Source organism: Chiloscyllium punctatum, chromosome 20 (genome assembly GCF_047496795.1).
Source record: "Chiloscyllium punctatum isolate Juve2018m chromosome 20, sChiPun1.3, whole genome shotgun sequence".
Taxonomy (NCBI): domain Eukaryota; kingdom Metazoa; phylum Chordata; class Chondrichthyes; order Orectolobiformes; family Hemiscylliidae; genus Chiloscyllium; species Chiloscyllium punctatum.
This window is the reverse complement of record NC_092758.1, coordinates 74215715-74241528: the sequence shown is the minus strand read 5'-3', so window position 1 is coordinate 74241528 and position 25814 is coordinate 74215715. Positions and strand designations below refer to the sequence as shown.

The 25814-nt window shown below is 41.8% G+C and overlaps 1 protein-coding gene across 1 annotated transcript in view; it reads left to right on the top strand.

Annotated features, from left to right (window-relative positions):
• Nucleotides 1-25814, top strand: part of LOC140492197 (putative ammonium transporter 1) — a 128796-nt gene that overhangs the window by 71169 nt on the left and 31813 nt on the right. The window contains exon 7 of the mRNA XM_072591073.1: nt 4788-4867. Within this exon, the coding sequence (XP_072447174.1) occupies nt 4788-4867 (80 nt within the window). The remainder of the gene's footprint in view (nt 1-4787; nt 4868-25814) is intronic.

The window sequence follows — 25814 nt, the reverse complement described above, 5'->3', positions numbered from 1 at the left end:
TCTTTATCGCAGATGGTTGTCAAATATGTGACATTAAGTACATTAAGGTTGTTACGATGCAGAGGACGAACCCCTCTGCTAATTAGAATCAAAAAGCTAGTCTCGCCTCATAATCTATTAAAATTGTGAGTGAGCAAAAGAGAACTCCTAATAGGTTTGTGAACTCTATTCACTCTGACTCTATTTGATGATGTCTTCATTGAGCATCGCATCCACTTCCTTCTGGACCTGTGCAGCTTTGAGAGGATTAACCCTGTAGGGGTGTTGTTTTATCGGAACAGCATTCCCTACTTCCAACTCGTGCACAGTAGTATTAGTCCTCCCCATACTATTCCTGCATATGTCCTCATATTGCTGCAACAAACCTTTCACCTTGGTTCTTTGCTCTTGAGACAGTTCACTATCCTATCCCATTCTTCAAGGACTTCCTCGTTATTAAATGTATTTTGAGGCATTTTAAAACCACACTATCTGGATTTGATTCCTCACTCTGTGGGGCAGTAATTAACACCTGTTTGTCCAGTGGCTTTCCTATCCTCTGGTACATTTTACAAGTGTAGCAAAACTCAACCACATCTTTATGCAGTCCAGGCCAATAAGAAGTGTTTTTGTACCTTAGTTTGAGTCTTCCTCACACTTGGATGATTTCCTACTGGTAATTCATGTGCTGGTAAAGACGTGCAGGTCAGGTGAATTGGCCATGTTAAATTGCCCATAGTGTTAGGTGCATTAGTCAGAGGAACTGATTACTCTTTGGAGGGGCGGTGTGGACTGTTGGGCTGAAGGGCCTGTTTCCATACTGTAGGGAATCTAATCTAATCTGTTTAAATCCTTTCAGGACTAAACACTTTTCCCTGTAGCTCTACCTGTTCAGGATTTTCCTGTACCATTACCTCAAACAGGGTATCAGCTATCTGAACCTTAACTCCTTTGTCTTTCTCTTTAGTTTTTCCTTCTTGCTGTAACTTATGATAGTGGGGTCTTGTTATTACACAATCTGGAAAACTTGCAGGGTATTTTTCTTCTAACTCCTCAGTTCTCTGCTTTTCCTTTGGCTTTTCCACCAGAAGAGGCAGAACTCCTACCTTGGGTTCCAAGGGTTCCATAGAATTCTGCTAGGCCATTTCCAAGAACAAACTGTATTCCTGGAACTGATGCTCTGTCAATTCCTCCCACTCTTACTTCCCCAGTCTTGATTTGACTCTCCAACTTGATCTTGCATCGAGGACACTAAATTTCTGACCATCTATTCCACAAATTACCACTCTCTCGGGTAACGTGTCAGAAAGAGTGCAAATATTTTCATCTCTTACTATTAGAGACTGACCAGATCCTGCATCTCTTAAAATTGTAACTTCTTTCCTTTCTCCCTTTGTTCTTTCTGAGTAAACTTTACCCACAGAGATGAAGTCTTTATAGAGATCGGGCACTAATTCAATACCCAGCCCGCCAAGGCTGTGCATTCTCCTGTAGCTCCTCAACTCTTCTTTGCGTTTCCTTTACTACTTCCACTAATCCCACTGGCTTGGTCTCTTTGACCATATCTTTTGCTCCAGTGCCTTTCTTCAATGACCAGTATGTGCCTCACCTCACCAAAATGAAAATATTTGAGGACTTTCACCTCTTTTTCAGCCCTTTGGGCTTCTTTTTTCAACTGGTGGTGAACTATTTCCAGTGTGATCTTCTTTTCGTTTTGTAGTAAAGGATCTCCCCTTCTCCCAACTTCTGTCCCTCATGGAATGAAATTGCTGTCAGAAGTTAGATTGCGATTTATACACTAATGCATATTTACCTGCCACCTCTGCAGCTCTTCTCACTTCTTGGACTTTCTGTTCATCTAATAAGTTCTTATCATTTTTGGAAGTGAGCTTTTACATTCTTTCAGCAGAATAATCTCCCTTAGACCCTCACATTTCTTGTCTATTTTTAAGTTCTGCACCCATGTATCAAAATTGCTTTGTTTAATTCTTTCAAACTCAGCATAAGTCTGACCTGGTTCCTTCTTTATATTTCTGAACCATTGGATATAAGCTTCTGGTACCAATTCATAGGCACTCAAAATTGCCTTTTTGACATCTGCATAATCTCTTGACTCCTCATCTGACAACGCTGCAAATCCCTCACTAGCTTAGCTTGAACAATCATTAACCACAAATTCTCTGGCCACTCCATTTGCCGAGCCAATTTTTCAAATGAAGATAAAAAAATGCTTTGACATCTTTCTCATTGAAATCTGACAATGTTTTAATATACTTGTATATATCCCTACCATGTCTTTAGCTCCGATGGGTTTGCTCATATCACTCTCCTCCCCCCAAGCCTAACTTCTAACTTCAGAACAGACCGTAGAGCATGGAGTCCCGCATCACGGAGCTGCTTGGGACGAACCTCAACAAACACCACTGCATTCTTCTCCAGACATCCTTTGCGAAGGCACATTCCAGAAGGAGGTGTGTGACAGTCTCGTCCCCTCCACAGCCACTTCGAGAGCAGCGTGCGGTGTGGCAGAGAGTCCGGGCATGCATAAAGGATGTCACAGGCAGAGCCGATGAGGCATTCTGCCCAGGAAACTGCTCGACAAGATCCACCCTCTCCTTTTCCCGAAGGGTCTCAAGGACACTACGTGCTGACCACTTCCTGATGGACTTGTGGTGAAAGGTGGTTTTCTTCGTAAATCTCTCCACGAAGGACGGGTGTTACGGAATGGTCCAACTACTTGGAGCATTCTGCGGCAGCGAGGCCAGGCCCATCCTTCGTAACACCAGGGAGAAGTAGAATCTCAGTACGTAGTGACAGTACGTAGTGTTTGCGTACCGGGGATCCACACACAGCTTGATGCAGCCACACACAAAGGTGGCCATCAGGGTGAGGGTGGCATTGGGTGTGCTTTTTCCCCCGTTGCCCAGATCTTTATAAATCGAGTCCCTTCGAACCCGGTCCATCTTTGATCTCCATATAAAATGGAAGATGGTCCGGGTGACTGCGATGGCACAGGTTCTGGGAATAGGCCAGACCTGTGCCACATATAACAATACTGACAGTGCCTCATACCTGATGACTAGGTTTTTACCAGCGATGGAGAGTGACCATAGCTTCCATCTGCCCAGTTTCTGCCTCACCTTCTTGATACGCAACCCCCAAGACTTGGCGCATGCCCCAGCCCCTCCGAACCAAATACCCAGCACCTTCAGGTGGTCCGTCCTGATGGTGAAGGGGGTGGAGGATTGGTCGACCCAGTTCCGGAAGAGCATGGCCTCGCTCTTGCCTCGGTTGACCTTGGCCCCCGAGGCTCGTTTGAACTGGTCACATATGCACCTGAGTGTGTAACTGTATCTGCCACTACCACTGTCTCTGACAGCTTGTTCCATACATATACCACCCTCTGCATGAAAAAGTTACCCTCAGGTCCTTTATAAATATTTCTCCTCTCACTTTACCCTATGGCCTGTAGATTTGGACTCCCTGACCCTTACAAAAAGACCTTGGTTAATCACTCTATCTAAGCTCTCGGAGTTCATTGATATAGATTATTAAAATTTTGAAGCTCCAGCACTGATCCCTGTGACAAATCACTTATTACATTCTGCCAATCAAAAATATTACCCATTTACATCTACTCTGAATACTGTGGCTGGAGAAACTCAGTTGGCCCACCAGCCTCTGATGAGAAAACAACATTGACAGGAGGGCCACTAGACACAGTTTTAATACAGTTTTCTGTGTATAGAAAGTGCCGGATCTGCTGAATTTCTCCAATAATTTCTGTTTGTTTGTTTTAGATTTCTAGAATCCAGAGTTATGCAAATAACCTTAAATGTGGTCTTATCAAATGCTTTCTGAAAATTTAAGTACAGTACATTGGTTTTCCCTTTATCCACAGTACAGTACTCTTTTATAAATTGGTCAAATTGATTAAACATGTTTGATTGCCTTTTACAAACCATGTTCATTTTTCTCAATTCCCTTGAACCTGCTATAATATAATTAATATTCAATTCTAATGCCCTCCCCATGACAGATATTAACTGGCTTGTAGTTGTCTGCTTTCTGCCTCCCTCCCATTGAATGGTTTAATTTTCTATTTGAAAAGCAAAGAAGCACCTCCTTTGCCTTCTTCGTGCAACTTCCTTACTCACCCGATTGCAAGGACTGTGTTCAGAATTGCACTCAGTGGTATGTTGCACTGAGATCCCTCTAATCATTTCCTCTGAAACTAGAGTTTCACCCCTACATAAGCAATTTCCACTGGTTTACTTAATTAGCTAACTCCAGTTGCTGTAAAACAGTGAATTTGTATTTTACTACTTAAGGTGCTTCTAATATAGTGGTTGAGTTGCACCTCTGAACCAGCAGGATTGGATTCAAGTCTCACCTGCTCAAGAGGTGTGTAATAACATTCCAGGAAAATATCTATGTTAACACTGGATAAAAGTTATAATTTAAACTGTAAATGACAGTTATGATTAATTTTTGCCTACATTTCACATTTTAAAGAAATAGAACTCCCTTTTTCACCCACTCCCATCAATTTTCAAAATCATGTTCAATTAAAACTCCAACATTTGATACTGAGTGCTTTGTGGACTTGAACTGCATTGAAATGTGATAAAAGCTATAACTGTTATGGAGAATCCAACATTCACAATATATAGGCATGTTTGTAATTCTAATCACAGAATTTATATTTCTTTTTGTTAAAAAATATTTGATAAAATGATATATGAAATGAAAAGTGTAAGTATAGGATAACGATTGCCAATAAATCACGTTTATTTATTTTGTTTTAGTTTACCTGAGTGGAGGTTCATTGGGCTTGATGTTTGCTGGATTATTTATAGACCAGAGAAATAATCAAGGACAAGCTGTGGTAAGATAAAGCTCTCTAACGATTATAAAATATCATGACATACTTTTAATTATCAAACAGAATACTCGAGTGATTGAAATTCTAAATTAATGAATTAATACCTTGCTGTATGGTTTATAAGACTGAGAAAACAAATTTTGTTATGACAAAAATGATTAATTGTTGTCCAAATTGTTGCATGTTATCAGCATCTTTAATTCTGTCGTGAAAGAAAGTACAGCTGGAACTACTCAGCAGGTCACTCAGCATCTGTAGAACAAAACAGAGTCTACATTTCAGGACAGAACCCTTCAATCAGGAACATTAGCAGCAGAATAATATTCAGCCATGATCTGTAACCTCATGGCCTGATATATTCCACCTGCTCTACCAATACATTTAAGCCAGGAGATCAACTTTGATTCAGTGAAGAGTGCAAGAGGGCATGTCAGGAGCAGTCCCAGGCATCTGTTAAAATTGGTGTGTCAACCTGGTAAAGCTACAACACAGGACCACTTGCATACAAACCGTGGAAGTATTATGTAATGGAACTAAGTGATCCCACAGTCAATGGGTCAGATCTAATCTTTGCAGTCTTGGCTACATCTGGTCATGAATGGTACTGGACAATCAAACAACTAACAGGAGGCGGAGGTTCCACAAATATATTTGTCCTACATGTTGGGATTCAAAAGACAAGTGCAAAAAGAAAGGGCTGAAGTATTTGCATCCATCTTCAGCCAGAACTGGTGAATGAATAATTCATCTTGACCTCCTTCTGAACCCCAGCATCATAAATGCCACCCTTCAATCAATTTGGTTCATTCCAAATAATATCAAGAGCTGGCTAACAGTCGTGGATACTGCAAAGGCTGTGGACCTCAACAACATTCCAGCATTAGTACAAAAGACTTTTGCTACAGAACTAGTCATTCTCTTGCCAACTTGTTCCAGCATAGCGACAACAATGGCATATACTTGGCAATGTGGAAGAATGCCCAAGAATGTTCTGTATATAAAAATCGAGCCAATTATCATTTTATAATTCTAGTCTTGTTAATCAGCAAAAGAACAATCTTCTCATGCTCCAAACATCAACAAATAAGCTGAATTCCAGAGATGAGGTTAAAGTGAAACTCTTGAACATCAAGAAGCCCTAGAAAATGGGTGGCACGGTGGCACAGTGGTTAGCACTGCTGCCTCACAGCGCCGGAGACCCGGGTTCAATTCCCGCCTCAGGCAACTGACTGTGTGGAGTTTGCACGTTCTCCCCGTGTCTGCGTGGGTTTCCTCCGGGTGCTCCGGTTTCCTCCCACAGTCCAAAGATGTGCAGGTCAGGTGAATTGGCCATGCTAAATTGCCCGTAGTGTTAGGTAAGGGGTAGATGTAGGGGTATGGGTGGGTATGCTTCGGCGGGGCGGTGTGGACTTGTTGGGCCGAAGGGCCTGTTTCCACACTGTAAGTAATCTAATCTAAAAATCAGTGAGAAAGCTCTCCTGGTTGAAATAATACCTAGCACAAAAACAAATTGTTCTTGTTGCTGACAACAGTTATCTCAGCCTCATGAGCCACTTCAAGGGTTCCTCTGGGTAATGCTCTTGGCCTAACCATCTTTATCTTCTTCATCACTGACCTTCTCTCCATCACAGGTCAGAAGTGGGGATGTTCACTCATGATTGCACAACATTCAGAACCATTCACAACTCCTCAGATATTAAAGCAGTCCATGTCCAGACACAGCAAGATCTGGACAATAGCTTGGGATGAGAAATGGAAAGTAACATTTACACTATACAAACTACCATTGTTCAATCAGCTACTACCAGCATCCTGAAGGTTATATTGATGGGAAACTGAAACAGAACCACCAGATAAATATGTTGACTACAAGAGCAGGACAGAAGACAGGAATTCTGTGTCAAGAAACTCACCTGTCTCCTGAGTGCATATGTACCATCCAAAGGATACATATCCAGAATGTGATGGAGTATTCTCCATTTGGCTGGATGAGTGAAGCTGTGACAACACTCAAGAAGATTGACACTATCCAGGACAAAGCAACCTGCTTCATTGGCATTCAATCCATTACCTTTAAACTTCACTCACTCCACCACTCATACACAGCAGCAGCAGTGTATACTGAAGATGCATTGAAGTAAGGCTCCTCCAAGAGCACTTCCCAAACCTTTGACTTCCACTGCAGAAAAGACATGGGAGCATCACCACCTGTAACATCACCTTGCAACCACATACCATTCTGACTAAGGACTATCTTGTTATTTCTCCCACTGTCACTAGGTCAAAATCCTTTAACACCCTTCCTAATAGCACATCTGTGTCCTTACAACCCAAGGACTGCATCAGTTCAAGAAAGCATCACAACACCATCTCTCAGAACAATTACCAATTGGTAATAATTGCTGGCCCAGGCAGAGACATCCACAATCCATAGATTAATTTAAAAACAACATGCTGGGCAGTGGAAGGTGGGTGAAAGTAGGAAGGTTGTCTCTCATCAAACTTGGTGAAAGATCAGGAAGGAAGGGTTGGAACCACCTTTGGTTGGTTTCCCATAGGCACGTGGGGTGCCCCCTCCATAATTACACCCCACATTTGTACCTCTTTGTCTGGTCTCCACAAAGCAGAGACCAACAAGGTGGACCAGAACATGAAAAGAAATTATTAACAATGGTAAGAAGATATTCAAGATAGAAAATAGGGAGTTAATTGACAAACGTTTTGGAGATAAGATCCTGTGTAAGTATAAATTGCATCTGTGTGTACTCAAAGAAGCATTGTCATATTCATTGGCCATGATGAAAACTACCAGAACTGACAGGCTACAATTATCTGGAAAGATTGAACAAGCTGGGCCCCATTCTTGAGAAACAAAGAAATGTTAGTATGCAGTGAATAAAGAGAACTGATGGCTGACCGGGCAGAAATTCCTGAAATTTTGAAGAGGGTTGTTCGATTTAATGTGAAGAAAACATTTCCACTTGAAAGGCAGATCAAAAGTAAAAGCTGTAAATATAAAAGAGTCACGAGTAAATCAAGAATGGATTTTGTCTAGAGATGGTTAGAAATTAAATTGGAAAAGCTTGTATGAAACATAAATACGGGCATATAATTGTTTGGCTGAGTAGATTACTTTAATGTTGCAAATTCTATACATTCAATATGCTGATATAGAGACATTATTTTGAAACGTATAATGTATGAAATTTAAATTTGGATATTTGTTATCTAAGACTTGACAATGAAGGTCAGAAATCACACTGAGAATATCTACAAAGTTCTTTGCATAGATGATATAAAGAACACATCAATCATATTTCAGATCAGACCTTTGCTTTGATGTCAACATGTTTACCCAGCAAGAGGATTTTTGTTTGATTATTTTGAAAGAAACCTAATATTTACTGTGATAGTGTATGCAGTGAAACTAAAAACATTTAATACTGTTTTCTGTGTGAATAGCAATGCAAAGGCTATCTGAAAAATAATTTAGATTGTCCAACACAACACAGAGACTTCCACCACTGTAGGACCTTCCTTTCAATTGATTCAGCTGCTCTGTATCACTTCAATTTCTTTCCAGAATGGCTGCATTTTAGAATTAGCATGACATAACATGTATATTTTATATTTGTGAACTATTGGGTATTTGAATATCATTGACTTAATTGAAATAACAACTGAAAGTTATCAGGTGGTCTATTGAAATCATGCTCAAGGTCTTTTTAAGAATTGTTCATTGTCTTTTATTGCAGGCTATTGAATATAATTGCCTTGCACTTTGTGTTGTGATGATTTGGACTGCATTTGTTATGGGTTTTGTATACCTGCTACTAAAAATTGTTGGAATTTTAAAGCCATTTCCAAAATTAGAGCCACAAGGTAGGCTTTCCGATACTTTAATATTTCATAGAAGATAGAATAGCTCCAATAGTAATTATTTTAGTATAAGATAAAAATGGAAAATGTTGAAAATTATCACAGTATGTGTGAAGTGTGAAACAGAAATTTAAAAGCTAATCAATTTGATTTGAGGAGTAGGGGTAGAGGCTGAAGGCTTATTGGGAGGGCTGGCACATTTGGTCAGGATAAGCCTGGCCATGCTTGGCTGTCTCACACTGACTGGAAGCTCTCTGAGCCCAAGCAATACCACCAGCAGAGTTAGTCATTGCAACTACAGCTAATGTCCAATGCTACTCATCACTAGACTGGACTGAATGTGAAAATAAGTCAGGTGGGTGAGGGATGTACTGCTGGATCCAAGCTGTCACGGTGCAGCAGTGGTGCTTAAGGGTGGGGGTAAAACAAAATAGGGGAGAGAAATATAGAACAATACAGCGCATTACAGGCCCTTTGGCCCTCGATGTTGCACCGATCCAAGCCCACCTAACCTACACTAGCCCACTATCCTCCATATGCCTATCCAATGCCCGTTTAAATACCCATAAAGAGGGAGAGTCCACCACTGCTACTGGCAGGGCATTCCATGAACTCATGACTCGATGAGTAAAGAATCTACCCCTAACATCTGTCCTATACCTACCACCCTTTAATTTAAAGCTATGCCCCCTCATAATAGCTGACTCCATACATGGAAAAAGGCTCTCATGGTCAACCCTATCTAAACCCCTAATCATCTTGTACACCTCTATCAAGTCACCCCAAACCACCTTTTCTCCAATGAAAACAACCCCAAGTGCCTCAGCCTTTCCTCATACAATCTTCCTACCATACCAGGCAACATCCTGGTAAACCTCTTCTGCAACCGTTCCGGTGCCTCCACATCCTTCCTATAGTATGGCGACCAAAACTGCACACAATACTCCAGATGCGGCCGCACCAGAGGCTTATACAACTGCAACATGACCTTCGGACTCCGGAACTCAATTCCTCTACCAATAAAAGCCAGTACGTCATATGCCTTCTTCATCGCACTATTTACCTGGGTGGCAACTTTCAGAGATCTGTGTACATGGACACCAAGATCCCTCTGCTCATCCACACTACCAAGTATCCGACTATTAGCCCAGTACCCCATCTTTTTGTTACTAATACCAAAGTGAATCACCTCACACTTACCCACATTGAACTCCATTTGCCACCTTTCTGCCCAACTCTGCAGCTTATCTATATCCCGCTGTAACGTGCCACATCCTTCCCTCACTGTCAACAACTCCACCGACTTTCGTATCATCCGCAAACTTGCTCATCCAACCTTCTAGCCCTCCTCCAGGTCATTTATAAAAATGACAAATAGCAATGGTCCCAAAACAGATCCTTGCGGAACACCGCTAGTAACTGCACTCCAAGATGAACCTTTACCATCAACTACTACCCTCTGTCTTCTTCCAGCCAGCCAATTGCTAATCCAAACCTCCAACTCACCCTCAATGCCACACCTCTGTATTTCTTTGCAGTAGCCTACCATGGGGAACCTTATCAAATGCCTTACTAAAATCCATATACACCACATCTACCGCTTTACCCTCGTCCACCTCCTTAGTCACCTTCTCAAAGAATTCAATAAGCTTTGTGAGGCACGATCTGCCCTTCACAAAACCATGCTGACTATCCTTGATCACATTATTCCTATCCAGATGTTCATAAATCCTATCCCTTATAATTCTCTCTAAGACTTTGCCCACAACAGAAGTGAGGCTCAACTGTCTATAGTTATTAGGGTTATCCCTACTCCCCTTCTTGAACAAGGGAACCACGTTTGCTATCCTCCAGTCTTCTGCCACTATTCCTGTAGACAACGAGGACATAAAAATCAAGGCCAATGGCTCTGAAATCTCCTCCCTTGCTTCTCAGAAAATCCTAGGATAAATGCCATCAGGCCCAGGCGACTTATCTATTTTCACCCTTTCTAGAATTTCCAACACCTCTTCCCTACATACCTCAAAGCCATCCATTCTAATTAATTGTGACTCAGTATTCACATCAGCAATAATGTCCTGTTCCTGAGTGAATACTGACGAAAAGTATTCATTCAGTGTCTTCCCAATCTCTTCAGCCGCCACATGCAACTTCCCACTGCTATCCTTGACTGGACCTATTCCTACCCTAGTCATTCTTTTATTCCTGACATACCTATAGAAAGCCTTTGGGTTTTCCCTAATCCTACCAACTAAGGACTTTTCATGTCCCGTCCTTGCTGCTCTTAGCTCTAAATATGGTTTGGAAAGACCTTCAGATGGATGTCTGATGGGCACAGGATGTCTATAAAGGTGGTACCCCATTATTTGCCCAGCAACCAGCCCAAGCATTAAGCGCTGCCTAGGTTTACACTTGTCATACACCGGCCTCTCTTATCACTGATATCAGATATAAATATCAGAGATAGTGGGAAGAAATCTTCAAATGTTCCAATACCTCCACACTCACTTGGAAAAATACAGTGGGAGCAGGGACTATGCACTAGAAATGGTGCTTCTGTTATGCTTCTGATTTTAAACCATCCCCACGGCAATGCCTGGCTCCCTGCTCTTCGAGTGTCTTTATATTCCAGCCCAGTGTTTGAAGTTAATAAGCCATTGATATAACTTGTGTCATTCTCACTATATTGAGCAATGACAGTAGTTTCAATTTCTAGGTGCCTAAACTCGGAATACCACTTCACTTGATAACTGCTCAGTTAGAGAGAGCCAGTCTTTGCTGAGACATCTATACACACATGATAAAGAAAAATGCAAGCCAGAGTTATAGTGTCATACAGCACAGAAACAGACCATTCTGTCCAACAATTCCATGCTAATTATAATCCCAAACTAAACTAGTCCCACTTGTGTGTGTTTGGGCCTGTAACCCTCCAAATATTTCTTATTCATGTGCTTATCCAATCCTTGGGGAATGCAAGCAATCATAGCTGGTAGGACAATGTCTGCAGTATTCACACTTGTTATTGATTGTAAAGGAAGCAGCTGACCTTACAGTCATGTTCCCAGGGGACTGTAGGTGGCAGTGATCACAATATGATAGAATTTCTTGTTCAGTTTGAGAGGATGAAATGTGGGTGCAAGACTACTGTTTTAAAACTAAATAAAGGTAACTTTAGCAGCCAGATAGAACCAACTATAGTGAGCTTGAAATGTAGATTTGTAGTACAGACCTTTCTTCAAAATGATTTATCCCATCGAGAGAAAGGCTCTTTGAAAAGAATGCATGAATCATGGCTAAATAAGGAAGTCAGTGATGGTATGAACTATTGAATAAATCTTAAAAGATAATGCTATGTCAGAGGTTTTAGCAGACTTTGAGAAACAGTAAAGAAAAGCTAACAATTACAAAGACTGAGGCAGAAGATGGTATATGAAAAAACTAGCTCATAATATGAAGATATTAGGATTAAATCTTCCTATTTTGAATATTTTCCTGAATGAGGTTCATTGCAGCAAATCTGACATGCCAATGTTGACTTTTCTCTTGCAATCCTTTGCTCTTCACTTTAGTAATTACACAACTGGCCTCTTTTAATGCCTTCTCATGGAGCTGTGTAGTAGGATTGGCACAAATGCTCACCATTGCCACAATTTTATGACGTCCATTCCACTGACACCATATTTAAACATTAGTTTCACAGCACTTCAGACACTGCAAACCAGGAATTGCCATTAACACTTCATTGCTTCACCATTATTATGGAGTACACAATCCTAAAAAGACTTTCATCCCACAATTTGGCCATGCTGGAGATGTTGGTGGACATGATGGTGGAGAGTAGGACTATCCTGTTTCTGAGGAGACAATGAGGTCTGCAGATGCTGTAGGTTAGAGTTGAGAGTGTGTTGCTGGAAAAGCACAGCATGTCAGGCAGCATCTGAGGAACAGTCCGAACGTCGATTTTCCTGCTCCTCGGATGCGGCCTGACTTGTTGTGCTTTTCCAGCAACACACGCTATCCTTTTTCCTGTTCATTGCTTAAGGTATAGAGCTAATTGATTAGCCCAAGCACAGGCGCAATGCGTGAAATGTCTCCTACAGTGTTTTATATTTCTAGATATTCGTTGCAACCCTCTGCTTCCAGTTCCTTCAATGACAGGCAGGTCACCTTCCCAAACATGGACTGCTGCAGACAAAATAAATCAATATTCCAAAACGTCTGTGATGCAAGCTGTGAGACTCTAGATGAATGGTAAGACAGGCTTGACTTGATAAACGTTTTTCTGGTCCAGCTGCTGCCCTAAGGTATTTCAGACATGTTATGAAGCAGATAGGGCCAATATAACTGTTACATAGGAGGCCCAAGCTGCATGTCCAAGATATTTAGGTTTTTTTTTAAATTCAACCTGTTCAGAGATGTTACTTCTGTAGAAGGTATAACACCTGCTTGCTTACTTCCTCCCTTCACAGGCCCCAAACATACATTCCAGGTGAAGCAGCACTTGAACTTCACTCAATCTAATCTACTACATTCGCTGCTCACAACATAGTCTCTGCGTTGGGAAAACAAAGCATAGACTGGGTGACTGTTTTGCAGAGCACCTACTTTCTGTTTGCAAAACCAAAAACACCCTGAGCTTCCAGTTGCTATTTCAACACACCACCTTGTTCCCTGGCCAATATCCCTGTCACAGGCTTCCTGCAGGGATCCTGTGCAGCTAGAAGAACAGCACCTCATTTTCTGTTTGGAGCTACATAGCTTTCTGGACTCAATATCACGTTCAATTATTTTAGGGCTTGAAGCCTTCACCCATTAGATAAATGCGAGGTGCTGCATTTTAGAAAAGCAAATCTTAGCAGGACTTATAGAGTCATAGAGATGTACAGCATGGAAACAGACCCTTCGGTCCAACCCAATTTAGTTCCACCTGCCAGCACCTGGCCCATATCCCTCCAAACCCTTCCTATTCATATACCCATCCAAATGCCTCTTAAATGTTGCAATTGTACAAGCCTCCACCACATCCTCTGGCAGCTCATTCCATACATGTACCATCCTCTGCGTGAAAAAGTTGCCCCTGAGGTCTCCTTTATATCTTTCCCCTCTCACCCTAAACTTATGCCCTGTAGTTCTGGAGTCCCCGACCCCAGGGGAAAGACTTTGTCTATTTATCCTATCTATGCCCCTCATAATTTTGTAAGCCTCTATAAGGTCAACCCTCAGCCTCTGACGCTCCAGGGAAAACAGCCCCAGCCTGTTCTGTTCAGCCCCTCCCCGTAGCTCAGATCCTCCAACCCTGGCAACATCCTTGTAAATCTTTTCTGAACCTTTTCAAGTTTCACAACATTTTTCCAATACGAAGGAGACCATAATTGCACGCAATATTCCAACAGTGGCCCAACCAATGTCCTGTACAGCCACAGCAAGACCTCCCAACTCCTGTACTCAATACTCTGACCAATAAAGGAAAGCATACCAAATGCCTATCTACCTACGACTCCACTTTCAAGGAGCTATGAACCTGCACTCCAAGGTCTATTTGTTCAGCAACACTCCCTAGGACCTTACCATTAAGTGTATAAGTCCTGCCAAGATTTGCTTTCCCAAAATGCAGCACCTCGCATTTATCTGAATTAAACTCCATCTGCCACTTCTCAGCTCATTGGCCCATCTGGTCGAGATCCTGTTGTAATCTGAGGTAACACTCTTTGCTGTCCACTACACCTCCAATTTTGGTGTCACCTGCAAACTTACTAACTGTACCTGTTATGCTCGCATCCAAATGACAAAACGTAGAGGGCCCAGCACCGATCCTTGTGGCACTCCACTGGTCACAGGCCTCCAGTCTGAAAAACAACCCTCCAACACCACCCTCTGTCTTCTACCTTTGAGCCAGTTCTGTATCCAAGTGGCTAGTTCTCCCTGTATTCCATGAGATCTAACCTTACTAATCAGTCTCCCATGGGGAACCTTGTCGAATGCTTTAGTGAAGTCGATATAGATCACATCTACTGCTCTGCCCTCATCAATCTTCTTTGTTACTTCTTCAAAAAACTCAATCAAGTTTGTGAGACATGATTTCCCACGCACAAAGCCACGTTGACTATCCCGAATCAGTCATTGCCTTTCCAAATACATGTACATCCTGTCCCTCGGGATTCCCTCCAAAAACTTGTCCACCACCGAGGTCAGGTTCACAGGTCTATAGTTCCCTGGCTTGTCTTTACCACCCTTCTTAAACAGTGGCACTATGTTTGCCAACCTCCAGTCTTCCAGAACCTCACCTGTGACTATCGATGATACAAATATCTCAGCAAGAGGCCCAGCAATCACTTCTGTAGATTCCCACAGAGTTCTCGGGTATACCTGATCAGGTCCTGGGGATTTATCCAGCCTTAATTGTTTCAAGGCATCCAGCATTTCCTCCTCTGTAATCTGGACATTTTGCAAGATGTCACCATCTATTTCCCTACAGTTTATATCTTCCATATCTTCCTTTGCCACAGTAAAAACTGATGCATAATATTCATTTAGTATCCCGCCCATTTTCTGTGGCTCCACACAAAGGCCGCCTTTGAGAGGCCCTATTCTCTCCTTAGTTACCCTTTTGTCCTTAATATATTTGTAAAAACCCTTTGGATTCTCCTTAATTCTATTTGCCAAAGCTGTCTCATGTCCCCATTTTGCCCTTCTGATTTCCCTCTTAAGTATACTCCTACTTTCTTTATACTGTTCTAAGGGTTCACTCAATCTATCCTGTCTATACCTGACATCTGCTTCCTTCTTTTTCTTAACCAAATCCTCAATTTCTTTAGTCATCCAGCATTCCCTATACTACCAGCCTTCCCTTTCACCCTGACAGGAATATACTTTCTCTGGATTCTTGTTATCTCATTTCTGAAGGCTTCCTATTTTCCAGCCATCCCTTTACCTGCGAACATCTGCCTCCAATCAGCTTTCGAAAGTTCTTGCCTAATACTGTCAAAATTGGCCTTTCTCCAATTTGAACTTCAACTTTTGGATCTGACCTATCTTTTTCCATCACTATTTTAAAATGAATAGAATTATGGTCGCTGGGGCCCAAAGTGCTCCCCCACTGACACCTCAGTCACCTGCCCTGCCTTATTTCCCAAGAGTAGGTCAAGTTTTGCACCTTCTCTAGTAGGTACATCCACATACTGAATCAGAAAATTGTCTTGTACACACTTAAGAAATTCCTCTCCATCTAAACCTTTAACACTATGGCAGTCCCAGTCGATGTTTGGAAAGTTAAAATCCCCTACCATGACTCCCCTATTATTCTTACAGATGGCCGAGAACTCCTTACAAGTTTGTTTCTCAATTTCCCTCTGACTGTTGGGGGGTCTATAATACAATCCCAATAAGGTGATCATCCCTTTCTTATTTCTCAGTTCCACTCAAATAACTTCCCTGGATGTATTTCTGGGAATATCCTCCCTCAGCACAGCTGTAATGCTATCCCTTGTCAAAAATGCCACTCCTCCTCCTCTCTTGCCTCCCTTTCTATCCTTCCTGTAGCATTTGTATCCTGGAACATTAAGCTGCCAGTCCTCCCCATCCCTGAGCCATGTTTCCGTAATTGCTATGATATCCAGTCCCATGTTCTAACCATGCCCTGAGTTCATCTGCCTTCCCTGTTAGGCCCCTTGCATTGAAATAAATGCAGTTCAATTCATTAGTCCTACCTTGTCCCTGCCTGCCCTGACTGTTTGACTCATTTCTGTTCTCAACTTTACCCTTCTCAGATCGATCCCTTTCCTCACTATCTCCTTCGGTCCCACACCCCTACCTTACTAGTTTAAATCCTCCCAAGCAGTTGTAGCAAATTTCCCTGCCAGTATATTAGTCCCCTTCCAATTTAGGTGCAATCCGTCCTTCTTGTACAGGTCATTTCTACCCTAAAAGAGATTCCAATGATCCAAAAATGTGAATCCCTTTCCCATACACCAGCTCCTCAGCCATGCATTCATCTGCTGTATCCTCCTATTCCTGCCCTCACTAGCTCGTAGCACTGGGAGTAATCCAGATATTACTGCTCTCGAGGATCTGCTTTTTAATTTCCTGCCTAACTCTCTGTAATCTCACTTCAGAGTCTCAACGTTTTCCCTTCAAATGTCGTTGGTTCCAATGTGGACAATGACCTCCTGCTGGCCCCTCTCCCCCGTGAGAACATTCTGCACCCCCTCTGAGACATCCTTGATCCTGGTACCAGGGAAACAACACACCATTCTGCTTTTTCTCTGCTGGCCAAATAAATGTCTGTCTATACCTCTGACTACAGAATCCCCTAACACAATTGATCTCTTGGAAGCCGACGTATCCCTCGTTTCATTAGAGCCAGTCTCAACACCAGAAACTTGGCTGTTCGTGCTACGTTCCCCTGAGAATCTATCACCCCCTACATTTTCCAAAACAGCATACCTGTTTGAAATGGGTAAGGTCCTTGGGAGTGTGGCTGAACAAAGAGACCTTGAAGTGCAGGTTCATAGCTCCTTGAAAGTAGAGTTGCAGGTAGATAGAGTAGTGAAGAAGGTGTTTGGTGTGCTTTTCTTTATTGGTCAGAATATTGAGTACAGGAGTTGTGAGGTCATGTTGCGGCTGTACAGGATATTGGTTAGGCCGCTTTTGGAATATTGCGTGCAGTTCTGGTCTCCGTCCTATTGGAAGAATGTTGTGAAACTTGTATGGGTTCAGAAAAAATTTACAAGGATGTTGCCAGGGTTGGACAATTTGAGCTATAGGGAAAGGCTGAACAGGCTGCGACTGTTTTCCCTGGAGCGTCGAAGGCTGAGGGGTGACCTTATAGAGGTTTATAAAATCATGAGACGCATGGATAGGATAAATAGACAAGGCCTTTTCCCTGGGGTGGGGAAGTCCAGAATTAGAGGACATAGGTTTAGGGTGAGAGGGGAAAGATATAAACGAGACCTAAGAGGCAACTGTTTCGCGCAGAGGGTGATGCGGGTATGGAATGAGCTGCCAGTGGAAGTGGTGGAGACTGGTACAATTGCAACATTTAACAAGCATTTGGATTGGTATATGAATTGGAAGGGTTTGGAGGGATATGGGCTGGGTGTTGGCAGGTGGGACTAGATTGGGTTGGATATCCAGTCGGCATGGACAAGTTGGATCAAAGGGTCTGTTTCTGTGCTGTACATTTCTATGACTCTATGAGACCAAGTCACCAGATACAGCCTAGCTGGACTGAGGTAGCAGCCTAGCTTAGTGCCATGTTCTAGTTGAAATGGAATGCACAGCAGTGCAGGAAGAGAGTGAATGACCTTCTCTGCTCCTTAAGGGTAAGTGTCACCATTTTCTCTCAGCTGCCTCACACTCACAGGGCCACTGTACGCTTGAACTCTGCCCTTGTCGTTAATGTAAAATCACCATAGTTCTACCAGACCATAGGGCTGCTCCCTCAGGAGAGAAAGAGCAAGTCAACTGGTGTTGATTTAATCTGAGGGTCACCAAGCCTTGGTTCGGGGGGACATTGAGAAGGAGGTCCTTCAAGGTAACTGCAGCCAGTGTTTGATTTGAATCCATATTTTGGGGTCACTCTACATTGCAGACTAGAATGCTTCAATGACAATTAGTGCCTCTTTGAGAGGACAAAGAAATAATTCCCTCTTAAGCTGATCTCCTTGCAGAAACACAGCTTTAATACTAGCTCATTATTCCTCCAAGTATTTGTTACTAACAAAACCAAAAAGATTTTCAAAAATTGCTTTTCCTGCCACAGTAAATCTACCCTTCTGTCTTGATAATCCAGTTTTTCTTCAAAACATTGTGGCACTAGACTTGCTTTAACTTTGTGTCTCATTGAGGAACAGCTATTTGGTCCATATCCACCTACAAGACAGTACTGGTTGTCCCCTAACTGTGCATCTCAAATTCCATCCATCTTTGTAGTTCTTTGTTTTCACATCTTTTATTAACTTATGTTTTGGTTTGTTTACAGACACCAAAATTTTCTGATCGCAATGGTTTCTGTCATTGTTAAACTATACCCTCTTTCTTGCTTTCTATAATTTTCTGAATCGAGTTTCTCTTTATAGTTCATGATTTCTTTCAAAGGGCATGTTCGCTTCTGGGCCCATTGTTTGAGCTTATACTGTATTTTCATGCCTTCCATCTTTGTGCTTCATGTTCCCAATCCATGGACCTAACCTTCTGCCCCTCATCCTGTACATTCAACCAAAATTTAAGTTTTCCACGGATCTTCCTTTCTCTACATATATTTCTCCATTGACTAGCCTCTTCTGTTACACATTTGAGTTTGGTACCACCTTTTGATAGTTGTCTTTTGGGACTAATGGCCTCATATTGACCACTACAACTGATCAGACAACCTGACAATTGTACCAGTATGACCCTCATAGCTGTGCAATATTTGGTTATGAAAAGCTTCTTGCTCCTCATTACTTTCTGTAACTTCTTAAGAATCTGCAAATTTGTGATCCATACCAAACAGTATTGAAGAATGCACTCAACTAATGTGATTTCCATGCTGTAAAATTATTATTTTTCCTTCTTTACTGGTTCCATTTAGAAGGAAAAAAACAGTAGATGCATGGGAACACCACCACCAGCAACCTCACTGGACCTCTCCATTTTTTAACCTTCTCTCTTGTAATAAATCATATCTCCCAAAGTAAAAGTGGTTTCTGATGTCCTTACCTTATATCTTAAGGTCCACCAATATTTTTCTGAGGCTTTGACTTTAAATGAACCCCTCTCTCCCTGCATGCAGTGTATTTAAATATTCTGATAAAGCTTATCTAGTTGCAGCCCTTTCCCATCCTGGGGCCTGATCACTAATTGCTAGTGGAACTTTAGGATTCATACCAAAAGCTTGCTGATAAGAACTATATCCTCCCATCATTTACAATAAATATGTAGTATATACAGCCCGCACAAGTGCATAGAACATAGAAAAATACAGCGCAGTACAGGCCCTTCGGCCCTCGATGTTGCACCGACCGAAGCCTACCTAACTTACACTAGCCCAATAACTTCCATATGCTTATCCAATGCCCGCTTGAATGACCATAAAGAGGGAGAGTCCACCACTGATACTGGCAGGGCATTCCAAGAACTCACAACCCGCTGAGTAAAGAATCTACCCCTAACATCTGTCCTATACCTACCACCCCTTAATTTAAAGCTGTGTCCTCTAGTAACAGCTGACTCCATACGCGGAAAAAGGTTCTCACTGTCAACCCTATCTAAACCCCTAATCATCTTGTACACCTCTATCAAATCTCCCCTAAACGTTCTTTTCTCCAATGAGAACAGCCCCAAGTGCCTAAGCCTTTCCTCATACGATCTTCCTACCATGCCAGGCAACATTCTGGTAAACCTCCTTTGCACCCGTTCCAGTGCCTCCACATCCTTCCTATAGTATGGCGACCAAAACTGCACACAATACTCCAGATAAGGCCGCACCAGAGTCTTATACAACTGCAACATGACCTCAGGACTCCGGAACTCAATTCCTCTACCAATAAAGCCCAGTACGCCATATGCCTTCTTCACAGCACTATTTACCTGGGTGGCAACTTTCAGAGATCTGTTTACATGGACACCAAGATCCCTCTGCTCATCCACACTACCAAGTAGCCTACCATTAGCCCAGTAATCCATCTTCTTGTTACTCCTACCAAAGTGAATGACTTCACACTTAGCTACATTGAACTCCCTTTCTGCCCAGCTCTGCAACTTATCTATATCCTGCTGTAACCTGCCACATCCTTCTTCGCTGTCCACCACTCCACCGACTTTCGTATCATCCGAAAACTTGCTCACCCAGCCTTCAAGCCCCTCCTCCAGGTCATTTATAAAAATGACAATCAGCAATGGTCCCAAAAAAGATCCTTGTGGAACACTGCTAGTAACTGCACTCCAAGATGAACCTTTACCATCAACTACTACCCTCTGTCTCCTTCCAGCCAGCCAATTCCTAATCCAAACCTCTAATGCACCCTCAATGCCATACCTCCGTAATTTTTGCAGTAACCTACCATGGGGTACCTTATCGAACGCCTTGCTAAAATCCATATACACCACATCTACTGCTTTACCCTCGTCCACTTCCTTGGTCACCTTCTCAAAGAACTCAATAAGATTTGTGAGGCACGACCTGCCCTTCATAAAACCATGCTGACTATCCTTGATCACATTATTCTTATCCAGATGTTCATAAATCCTATCCCTTACAATCCTATCCTGCAGATGATAAAATTTTGGCAGATCAGCTAAACTGTAAATTCTGTTACTGCATGGTTCTTTTCACTGACCTCATTGATAAAAGAGTTTTCTGCTGTCCTTTTTGTAAATATTTATGTTCATATTTGCATATATATCTCTGACTTAATCGTTAGCAAACTCCCACTTATTGTCAGTGAGAAATTTGGCTGGTGTTTCAAGTCTGATTCCTGTCCACTTTTTCATTACCTTATTTAAGGGAAGGCAACAGGCTATTGGTATTATTGCTGGACTGTTAATCCAGAGACCCAAGTAATCATCTGAGCATCTGGCTTTGAATTCTACTACTGCAGATGGTGGGATTTGAATTCAATGAAAATTTCGAATTAGGAGTCTAAAGATAACCATAAATCAGTATTGGAAAAGTCCATTTGGTTCACTAATACCCTTTAATAAAAAAAGCTCCTTACCTGATCTGGTCCCTACATGTGACCCAAGACCCACGACAATGTCATGATCAATGAATGCAGTCTAGTCGGCAGTGTGTCATTCCATGAATGAATAAAAAAGGTCACAATTATTTTCCTGTCTTTGCATTATTATTGACAGACAAGTTGCCAAATGTGCAAAATATAAAATGAATTTCTTTTTCCCTTCATCTTATATATTTAAATCCATAACCACTATTCATTGAAATATCATGCTAAGGGCAGACTTACTGTAGACTGGGATGGTGTTCTTCAATACTTCTTACGTATCCGACAACCATCAATTATCTCTATGAGCTTAATGTACTTCCAGCCCTTAATCCTGCATTCTTTCCTAAAAGTTTCAATGTTCTACAAGATGGATGAGATGAGAAAATGGCCTATATATTTTTAACACAATTGCCTTTGTCTTCTAAATTTCTATACCCTAATGTCAATCACATTTCTTTAAATTATTTAGTGGAGTGATTATGTTCCATAAAAGTAATACAATATTGTTCCAACTGTGTAAATTGCAGCTCCACAGATTTTCCAAACACCAGAGCTTTGTTGTTTTCTATATCAAATTTCATCAATGTTTTTTTCGTTGATGGTCTGCTTAAAAACAAGGATATTTCACTGGACGCTACATCTATATTAATAAAATGATTGATTCTTGCTATTTTACATGAAATAACTACTCTTCAAAGATTTTACTGTTATCTCTTCCAAACTGATGGAAATCATATTCATTAATTTTGTTCTGATTCTTTTTACTTTGGTTAAGTGTTAGCTCAACCCTATGTATTGCGCACAACAGATGTGAACTCACTGCCAAACTGCATAATTGAAAAATTCTGCCACCAATATGTTCATCATTGGCCTGAAGCTTCTTGTGATCGATACAATTGATCTTTAATCTGTATCTCCAGCTTTATACTTCAAATCTTCGGTTTCATGTTTGGTTTTGAGGACTTTACACAGCATATAGGAAATAAAATATCTGCACAGAGACTGCTATCCCATCACTAAGTCACTGTTTATTTATATGTGCACAGTAAATGGACTCTGATCAACTAGTTCAAAGCCAGTCCTGAGAGTGAAGAGACTCTGATTCTCCTGTCAGCCAGGGTTCCCTGACTGGTTCAGGTTAACAATCCTTATCAAGGATCTCATAGTAAATGAGTACTTGGCCCTTGTTCCAATCACTACATTCCTTCCCCCACTAAATATGAGGATGCAGGCTGCTCTTTTTCTTGTAGCTGCTTCTGGAATGTGTTTGCCGCAAATCCTGTCCTCCACCTTTGACTCAGACACAGGCAGTATACACCAGACCATAGCCTGTTTCTTGAGCTCAGAGCATCTCGGAACAGTTTCCTTTTCTTCCTCAGGCAGTAATGGTATTAAGGTTGCATCCATTTGGACTCTGAAGTTTCTCTGATGCCAGATGCAGGGATCTGTCAGACCCATGGATTCTGACAGCCTTTCTGGCTGTTCTGAGGGGTTAGATATATTTTGCTCCTGTGCCGTTTGCGAGGTAGTAACTTTCAAGTGATCCACATATTTATTCAGGACTGCCTCACTGACCTGAGCTTGTATGTCATGGGAGCTGGCCTTGCATCAACTTCGCCTTGTACCCATCCAGGGCCATTTCCGTGGTTTTGACACCAAAGTTTGTCCCCCGAAGTAAGCTGTCTCTCTTGCTTAGAAGAAGCACGTGGCTGGCAACGGCCATCCTGTGGTTGTTACGTACACATGTACACGCTCACCTCACTCCACCCACCATTCCCACACACACACATGCCCCCACACACCTTCCTCCCCCCCATGCACACGTCCACACACCTCCCCCTCACACACACATCCACACACACACATACACACACTCCCCCACACACACTTACACACCCACTCACATCCACACACCCTACACACACACAACCACACACCCCACACACTCACATCGCACCCTACAGGGCTTTAACATCCTTCTTTAAATAAGGTGACTAGAACAGAACACAATACTCCAAATGTGCTCTGAACAATGATTTGGAGAGGTATAACATCACTTCCTTGCTTTTATACTCTATGCCTCTATTTATATATTTCTACTCAAGGATCTTTTAAGGCTTAACAACTGTCCCAACTTCACCATATTCAAGAATTACACGTGAACCCTTTGGTCCCTATGATCCTGTACTCCCTTCAAAAATTATGCCATTAAGCCTGTATTGTTTATCTGTGTTTCTTCTACCAAAAGGTATTACTTCGCATTTCTCTGCGTTAAATTCATCTGCTAAGTCTGTTTTGGGCAACTTGTTAGTATCACTCTGAAGTTGCCCAGCATCATCCTCATAATTTACTATTAGCCCCAGCTTAGTATAACCTGCAAATTTAGAGATTTTGCCCTCACCTCCATCTCCAAATTGTTAATATTAATCATAAAACACAAGGGGTCCCAAAACTGATCCCTGGGGAACACCATTTTCAACTCATTTCCAATCTGAGAAATCCCCATCTATACCTACCCTCTTGTTTCCTATCTTTAAGCAAATTTCCAGTCTATGCTGCCAAAGCAGATGAACTTAAATCCCAAGTATTTCTAATTTGCTCACCAAGCTCTCATGTGGCATCATATCAAATGCTTTCTGAACGTCCGAGTATACAATATCCACAGCACTACCCTCATCAATTGTCTGTTTCACCTAGTCAAAGAACTAAGTCAAATTTGTCAAATGTGCCTTGACAAAGCCATGTTGACTGTCTAGTATTAACTTATTTCCTCCAAGTACTTTATCCTGGAATTACGGCCTCTTTCAGTTTGTCCACTCATGATGTCAGTCTGTCAGGCCTGTAGTTTCCTGAGTTATTCTTAGCCCCTTTCTTAAACAATGGCATCACATTTGCAATCTTCCTGTTCCCTTGGACTAATACTGTGTTCAGAGAGGCCTAGAAACGTTCTGTCAACAGCTCCTCAATTTGCTCGTTTACTTCTGTCAGCAGTCTAGGGTGCCTTCCATCCAGGCCTTGTGACTTGGATCATGGAGTGCTGCCGGCCTTTTTGGCACCTCTTATCAATCACTATATTATTCAGTTGCTAACACTCACAGTTTCAAGTAGGTCATTGTCACCATTTTCTAATTTGGTAAAGACAGAAGCAAAGTGCTCACTTTAATGCCCTGCTATACCGTTTGCTTCATGAGCAGCATACCCTGCTTGATCCTTCATTAATCTTTAATGATTCATATGTTTGAGTAACATTTTACTATTTGTTTTAATGCAGCCTGCCATCTTCTCCGCATATTTCCTCATAGCCTTCCTTGTTCCAGCCTTAGCCTCTCTTCTGCATTTGAGATATTCTTTCTAATTTCTATTGCTATTATTATTCCATATCTATCAGATGCCTCCTTTCTCATTTTATTTACTCTTCAATATCCTTCGCCATCCAGGATACTGTAGCTTTGAATACCCTGCATTCTATTGTCTCTCTTTTGAAATTCTGCCATTTTGCATCCACCCAAATGTTTTTGCAATCAACCTGCTCCAGTTCACGTTTTAGACCCCTAATTTCTGCCTTTATATCAGTCTGAAATCTTAATTTTTGACTTTTATCCCTTTACAACTTAATATTGAATATTACTACAAAGAACAAAGAACAAAGATAATTTATAGCGCAGGAACAAGCTGTTCAGCCCTCCAAGCTGAGCCGATCCAAATCCACTGTCTAAACCTATTGCCCAATTCCTCAGGATCTGTATCTCTCTGCTCACCACCTACTCATGCATCTGTCCAGATTCACCTTAAAAATGAATCTACCATGTCTGCCTGTACTACTTCTGCTGGTAACATGTTCTAGCCACCTGCCACCATCTGTGTAAAGTACTTTCTGTGTGTATCCCCCTTAGACTTCTCTCCTCTCACCTTGAACACGTGGCCTCTCATTACCGAATCTCTCACCCTGGGAAAAAGCTTATCTCTATCCACCCTCTCTATACTCTTCATGATTTTGTAGACCTCAATCAGGTAACCCCTCAATCTCCTTTTTTCTAATGAAAATAATCCTAACCTACTCAATCTCTCTTCATAGCTATTATTGTATAATAATTGCTATTTTCCAAATACTCCCCCACACTGATATTTTCCATCTGGTCTGCCTCATTTCCTGGGACCATATCCAGCACAGCACCCTCCCTGGTAGGTCTGGAAATTTGCTGTTTCAGAAAGTTCTCCTGTACACATTGCAGGATTTTATCCCCTTCTATACCTTTTCCAAGTCTACCCTAGGTTAATTGAAATCTTCAACTATCACAATCTTACTTGTCCTTAACACAAGCATACTGTAGCTGACTGAAGCCTAACCTTTATGACACGTGATG